The 7,977-nt window shown below is 34.7% G+C and overlaps 1 protein-coding gene across 5 annotated transcripts in view; it reads left to right on the top strand.

Moving 5' to 3' along the window:
• The first annotated feature begins 1,189 nt into the window (after positions 1-1,189).
• The window catches only part of LOC106459428 (follistatin-related protein 5-like), a 133,904-nt gene continuing 127,116 nt past the window's right edge, over positions 1,190-7,977 (top strand). For 2 of the 5 annotated variants that reach the window (XM_022386075.1, XM_022386054.1), the window contains exons 1-2: positions 1,190-1,271; positions 3,332-3,403. In XM_022386075.1, the coding sequence (XP_022241783.1) occupies positions 3,347-3,403 (57 nt within the window). In that variant the 5' untranslated portion in view covers positions 1,190-1,271; positions 3,332-3,346. Of the gene's footprint in view, positions 1,276-1,448; positions 1,468-3,331; positions 3,404-7,977 lie in introns of those variants that run through there. The other 3 variants (XM_022386062.1, XM_022386066.1, XM_022386071.1) reach the window with 3 other exon arrangements.

The raw sequence follows: 7,977 nt of genomic DNA, 5'->3' as shown, positions 1-7,977 counted from the left end.
GTTTGGCTGGTTTTATGTTTTAAACATATCTAATACTCAGTAGTACAAACATTGTATGTATCTATATTTTATAGTATCTTAAAGCTATGATATATTTTTCAAAATATTTGAACAATGTAATTAATTTAGCTCCAAAAATATTGGTAAAGAGATCTTTTAAGTTCTTTTTTTTTATTAATAATAATAATAATATTTATTTTATTTATTTGAATTTCGCGCAAAGCTACACCAGGGCTATCTGCGCTACCCGTCTCTAATTTAGCAGTGAAAGACTGAAGGCAGCTAGTTATCACCACACACCGCAAACTCTTGGGCTACTTTTACCAACGAACAGTGGAATTGAGCGACACATTTTAACGCTCCCCGCGGCTGAAAGGACGAGCATGTTTGGTGGGACGGGGAATAATAATAAGGAAAAACGAAATATTTTCATGCTTTGGCGCTGTACTTGGTTTGAATTTCGTGCAAAGCTACACGAGAGATATGGTTGCTAGCTGTACCTAAGTTAGCAGGGATAGACTAAAGAAGAGTCAACACCACCCATCGCCACTTCTTGGGCTACTCTTCTACCAACGATTAGTGGGATTGACCGTCACATTTTAACGCGAGCATGTTCGGTGTGACAAAGATTCGAACCCAAGAACCCACAAGATGCGAGTCGAACATGCCAAGCGGCGCTGTTTTTGTTTTGTTTGTTTTTAAACACAAAACTACGCAATGTGCTATCCGCACCGTGCCAACTACGAGTATCGAAACCCAATTTTTCAGTGTTATAAATATTCAGACTTACTGCTGAGCCACGGGAGGTGGGTGGGGAGTACACTGTATTCTGTGCATATTTTTTTATTTTTACTGTCACCAGATGGGTCAACGCTGAAGTTATGGACTCACAACACTAAAATCCGGGGTTCCATTACCTTCGGTGGATAGAACGCAGATAGTTTATTGTGTGGCTTTGCGCTTAAATAGAAACAACATAAATACTGTGTAAACAGCATGCCCCCGGCGGTTCAGCATTAAACGTGAGAGTTTCTAACACTAAAAATCAGGTTTTATACCCACGATGGGCAGCTTTGGGCTTAAACACAAATAAACAACTCTAGCTATATACTGCTCTTGAGCATAATAGACAGCCTCTCTGAAACATTTAGCGCCATCTACTGCTTTATTTAATAACAACATATTGATAGAACAACTAAGCGGAATTAGTAGCGTTGTGTTTTGGTCGAGGAGGGCTGTGTTTTCTACTGTCTGAATAAGTTTCGCAGTAAGTAAGTATATCATTTGGTTTAACTATCACTACACATATTGTTTAAAGCCACCATTCCATGTTGTGAAAGTAAGGTTTTATAAATGTGCTTTTCGAAATTATTATTAGTAAGTTAGGTTGTTTAACGGGAAGCGCTAAGGCGCAAACGTTACAGCGCCATTTCTTTGAAAGAAACCTGATGTGAGAGAACGAGGGAGGTATACTGCTTTCTCTATTGAAGTTGAAGTTTTTTCTGCATGTTTGTTGCATGATGGTTTTAGATTAGATTTTTATACAGAAGTTATGAGTATGGTGAACCTTTCAGATATTAAGCACCAATAAATGTCTGCTGTATCAAACGATGATGGTTTTAAAAATTGAGATTATTTGCTATTAATATCTGAAGGCTACTTTACTGAGTTAACAGAATTTATTTTGATCTCATATTACATCGATGTACGAACATTCTGTAACCGTTTTATACACCAAATATCAGAAATATTGAGAATATAAATTATTCAGAGTACTCTTGAGCATTTCACAATTGTATAATATAAGAGGGTAATTTAGATATTAATTATTATGTCACGTACTGAATTCTGAATGTTCGAGGGAACAACATTTGGGCATCTCATTCATTATTACAAATTAAACTAGTTAATTTTAAAGTCTCGTTGGAAGCAAAGTTTGTAATTGCGACAAAGGTGTTAAAAACATTTTGAATATAGATTTAATGTATACTTGTCCTTGTAAGTTCTTATTTTACAAACCATTTTCTGCTAAAGCTATAATGATAATTGGAAGGATTCCTAGTATTTTTTAAATGGCGTGCTTAAATATATTTTAATGGATTTGTCTAATCAAACTAATCTAGGGTGAACTACCTCCACCAAATCTTGTGCTTAAGTTTCAAATTAATGACTTTTTAACTGATATTAAGTAGAGCCTTACCGAATTGTTTGGACGTTATAAGTAAGAGTTTTAATACAAATTATAAGTGATACTAACAGAGGTTCATGGTTCAGTTGAACAGTTACACACAACTCGATACTTAAACAACTAAAAAGTATAATTGTTATGTAAAGAAGTTGAAGAAACAATGGTGTTTTGGAGCAATGAAAAATTATTTTATTATTCTTATTGTTGGTGACTCGAGCCGACTGATTTCTGTAACACAGTTACCATTCAAAGCCCTGATGATGGTAACCTTGTTATCTAAACTAGTCGGCTCAAGTTTTGTGCCAAACAATTCCCATTTATTCTGCTTTTCTGCACAAGATAGTACAATATACTTTTAAAAGGTAATAACTGTTTCTTAGCTTAAGATATACGACCATTAATAAAAAATGGGTTTAGGGCAATTAAATTGTATATTACTTTTCTTCAATCGATGATTTAGACTCGCTGTTCATGATGAAACAAAGCAGAAAATGAGCACCAACTGCCTTATGTAGATAGAACTTAAGTATGCTGAGATTTATCAGCGTTATATTTTTATACTATAGGGCCTTTTTAAACTTACAGAATGTGTGAGATAATTGGAAAGTGTAGTTCGAGGGAATGTGGGGGGTATGGCTTCTGAAATGATCCTGATTAGAGGAAAATTTTAAACACAATGCTTTACTTTTATCAGTTAATAAAAACTTAAAATGACATAGCTCCAGTTTAAAGATTTAACAGTGATAAGAAAATCGGCCTTTGTCCAGTGTATCGATAAATTTGCCAGTTATCGAGAAATCGGATATTGGTCTTTTTGAAAGTAGGATGCAGCATTTCTATATTTCTATAATACTCTTTAGTTTCCAAACATGTCCGCTTGCGATTTTTACATGTTTCATTGAATTTTAAGATTAAAAGTTAATTGTTGGATAATAATGGCTGTATTTGATTTGAAAGTACAGTTTTATTGTAGACGTCATCTCACTTCGACTACTTTGTTACTTTTGTTAACAAGTTGAACATGCGTGCTTATATACTGTGTATTTTTGTTAACAAATATCGAATTAAAACAATTAAAATAAACTGTATTAAGTGTTAATGTATCAGATTTTTGAATATTTATTTCTCCCTTTTGTTACGAAGGTGCGAATTGCAAACATGTGGCATCGAAGGTTAGCAGTCTTTCTTCTTGTCCTGACCTTAGGGTTCGTGAAGGTGAGTGAAGTTTGTTACCGTTCTTCTTCCTTTATATTATCATTATTCAAATAATTTAATTCATAATTGTTAGTCTAAAAATATATATACTTCTGTTTGTAAAGTTATGTATTTATAGAAGTTATTTTAAGTTTTATGGAGAATAATGTTGTTATTTGTGGTGTGCTTGATAATTTGGTGTGTGTGTTTCTACTGGTGTTTAAAACATCCTTAATCAAAAAGGCTCGTAGAACTCTGTATTACTTCAAATTATTCCACTTCTGTTATTAAAGAAGAAATGAATAAAAATTTATCTTTACTTTCTATGGTCTGAATTTGTATAATGTATATTCAAAACTCGCTTTCTGTGTATAATTCTTTTTTTCTTTTAAGAAAATGTAATATTGATTATGTATTACTGTTACTTTACAAACTAAATATTGTACACGAATTGTGCATTTATTGTCAAATTCAATATCTTAATTTACAGTATTCTTTAATAATGTAATGAAACGATTAACATATTAATATAACATTACCTACGGTCAACAAGGGACAATTTGGTCCTTCACGGCTGTCCTTACACACCCACTCGTGGGAAAAGTAAAACTTTAAAACTATCCTTTATTTTCAGAGAGTAATGGACTCTCTCTCTTCTTAAACACCTATAAACTCACACCCACTCGTGGGAAAAGTAAAAACTTTAAAACTATCCTTTATTTTCAGAAAGTAATGGACTCTCTCTCCTCTTAAACACCTATAAAATAATGACCTCCATTATTGTTGAAGGTAACTCATTACATAAGTCAAACACTCTGTTAGAAAAATAAATCCATCTTAACTGAAAACTGTAGCTTGTAAATTTGTGTCACATCGTTCTACTATCTTCACACTATAGCACAAATAAATCAGAAGCTTTTATCTTACCGATCCTCCGAATATGCTTGTAAACTTCAAGAAGATGCTCTCTTACCATTATTTTATCATAAAAAATAAATATATCTTAAACTAAGCTTGAAAGATAACACTTTCATCGCTGGATTCCCCCCTAGTTGCCCTCCCCTGAATCCTTTCCTAAAAGTCAATATCCTTTCTGAGATCAAGAGACCAAACTGTACATAATATTTCAAGTGAAGCTTAACTTGTGATTTATAGAGATAACTAGTATAAAAGCACATCAAAAATGACGGGAAACCAAAGCCTACCAAATCTGAATCCTCCGATAAACAGACAAGAAAAATAAAGGGCCTTCTAACTTCGGGAAACCAAAGCCTGTCATGAGCAATATTTCCTTTACCTCAAGAGCGTCTCATCCCAGCATCGATCCTTATTCCAGCATTCATTGATCACAATTATTTTCTTATCACATCAAAAACATTATTACAATAGTTCTCTGAAAACCACTTTTCTTGCAAATACTCAATCATCGTTCAAAAACGGCAAATTAATTTCATTCGGTGCTAAATAAATCCTTGGTATAAAAACTCCCTCTTTGATTACCTCTTTTGACGTGAAATAGATATTGTTATAAATAACCCTAAAATACTTCTATTGGCTTTTCTAAAACACAGTACTGATTCGATTTTTGAGTGACTTAACCAGCATTATGCCAATATACTATCCTATAGTCACGCTATTTGATTGATTCCTACCTATAATAAACGTGTGATCCGGGTTATCATAACTAAAATGCGTTACCGTGTACAAACTATAATTAAAGATCATTTGTAGAATATTTGTCCAACTTACCAGTTGATTAAAGTCATGCTATAATATCTCAAAATCATCAATACAGCTAGAAACACCCAAGTGTTTAATTAATGTTGCAAACCTTGGAAATTCACTAATTATGCCCTGTCAGGTATTTATATATGGATGTATGGGCAGGATCAATTTCAACAATAAACACTGTTATTATGATACAAGCTGTGAAACTCACTTTACAAATCGTCCATTCACAAGCAGTCTAACTTCACATTTTTCGCTTTCACTAACTTAACTTACATGTACTAACTTGTTCGCCTATTAATAGATAACTACTATAAAATCACATCAATACTCAGTGAAACAACGAAAGAACTTAAAAAGTTCTGGTAACATGACACAACAACACAACAATCATCGATCTAGTGAACTACATAATGTATGGTTTGTACACAGTTATGTAAACAAACTCGTGATAAATTATCGCTTCTAAAAATACTAAATGTAACACTCACGCTTTATAGCTGTCTAAATCATAACTCTCATGTTAAATTTAAATGAAACGGTCGTGTGTATCTAACAATAAGTCCCTCTTCAAGAAAAAAAAAATTATATTATTTTTACACTATATACGCAGTTTTCAGTTCATACATAAAGTCTCCTCATATAGTCTGCCCCAATATTTGCAGTTCCCTTTTTGCTCCCTTATCCCATAGAGCATCTGGTAGGGCTTCACCTTGACTGTATCCTTAGTTGTGGTCTCGATCTTGTGTCGCACAAGATATGTGTTGACTAGTCTATCTCTGAAGCATCTGCATACTGGCACAGAAGCTCTTGTAGGTCTTTCTTCTGCTTGCCATTCATTTCTTCACTTGTGTTGACATCCTTGTATGTTTCATCTCCCCTCGGTGGTCTTAGGTCTAGCAGGTCTTCATATTCTATGACAAAGTCACCATCTTATGTTTCTACATCTATAACCACCACACCTGCAACGTCCATCTGTGCCTCAATAGCTGCATCCATTATGTCTTCTTCCCTCTCAAAGTACCTCCTCAACAGATTTGGAATGGTAGATCTTTATCAACCCGCCAACTTTCACCTTATAGTTCATTCTGTTGACCATTTCCCGTACCTCAAAAGATTTTTTCCACTGCAGGGTGAGTTCGTTGTTGTCTGGAAGTAGCAGAACCAATACTTTCTGTCCGACCTTGAAATGTCGATCCTTGGTCCTCTTGTCATAGAAGTGCTTCTGACTGCCTTGAGCTGCGTACAAGCTCTCTCGAACAAGTTGATAGGTCTCCTACAGTCAACTTCTGAGGTCTAACACGTACTGGTATGTGTTCCTCATTTCTGACTCTTCCTGTCCACAATTCTTTCAATATCTGCATTGAACCTTGTGCTGTTCTACCGTACAGTAACTCGAAGGGTTCATATCCTGTACTTTCTTGTGGGACTTCACGATAAGCAAATAATACTGCTTGCAGGTACCTGTCCCAGTCACATGATCTTTCCTGGCACATCTTCATCAGCACACTCTTTAAGACTTCATTGCTCTCTCATAAAGTTCGTTATATCTGGGGTTGTATGGGGTGGTAAAGAGCTGCCTATTCCTGATGAGTCTGCACACCTCTTTCATCAATTCTGAGGTAAACTTGGTCCTTCTGTCACTCAAAACGTCTTTTGGGAAGCCTCCTACTCTGCAGAACACTTCCAGGAGGGCTTCTACTATTCTATCTATCTCTACCTTCGACAAAGCTCTGGCTTCTGAGTAACGTATCTCCGATGGCCACCGGCCAATGAACGTTACTGGTGATTTTGTCTGCTGTCTTCTTTGCTCCTAGATGTTCTTCCACAATTGACTCATGAGCCAGCTTTATCACTTGAGTCTAGTATTCTGGTGCTACTATGATCTTTTTAACTTTTCCAGTATAACTGCTTTGATAGATCCGGTACAACACTCCCTTTTGATCCTCTATTCTGTAAGTCCCTTTCCTTTGTGCTTGATTTTCTCCCGGGCGCGTCCCAAAGTTTCTGCAGTTTAGGGTCTTTCTGCTGTGCTTCCTTTTGTTCCTATAGACCTACACTTGGGATGTCATCTTTCGAGATTGCAGGGGCTTGATATATCAGGAAAACAAACATGTTTAGCTGAAATGTTTTTCTTTTTTTTTAATTGGAATTACACTAATAATCCATATAGTTTCTGGAAAAGAAAAGTAGTAACACGAAAGTCTTGTTAAAGTAACAAGCAACAATTGTTTTGGTAGTTTAATTTAATAATGTAATAGTAACTTACACTTCTGTAATGTATACATTTTTGTTTTGTTTTTATAAGGCGAAAAAAGCCGCTATTTTTTTGGTTTCAAACTATGTCTTTATGTCCGCATGCATGAATGCATTTTGAAACTCTAAATAGGAAATGACTACATCAACCATGATTGTTAATTACCAAATGGTAGCTTAATCTTAGAATTACGGGTGGGACCAATCTGCTTCTTGAACACATTTTTTAAAACTAATTATGCACTAACTGCTTATGAGTCTATGACTTCGTTGGATACAGGGTCGCTAATAACATGTGACCCACATGAAAAATATAAACAAAAATAACATCAATATTGCAATTAACCCCACTTGTTACTGATGGAATTGATATGGATGTACCAAAAGTTGGGATTTGAGCATTAAAAATCACTGTAATCAATATGTGAATACAGTTAACTTCATCTTGCTAATTGGAACATGTGAAATATTATTTAGCAACAACGACCTTCTCATTGCCTGAATGATTGAATCTCCAGTTTAGTATCATCTGTGCCATTACGTTAAAGTATTTGATTCAGGCTAAGATTAGTTTCATAATTTTGTAAGTATTTTAAAGTACTGTTCAATTT

This window comes from Limulus polyphemus, unplaced genomic scaffold (genome assembly GCF_000517525.1).
Source record: "Limulus polyphemus unplaced genomic scaffold, Limulus_polyphemus-2.1.2 Scaffold27, whole genome shotgun sequence".
Lineage (NCBI taxonomy): Eukaryota > Metazoa > Arthropoda > Merostomata > Xiphosura > Limulidae > Limulus > Limulus polyphemus.
The sequence above is the reverse complement of the archived record's forward strand: the minus strand, read 5'-3'. Positions and strand labels throughout refer to the sequence as shown.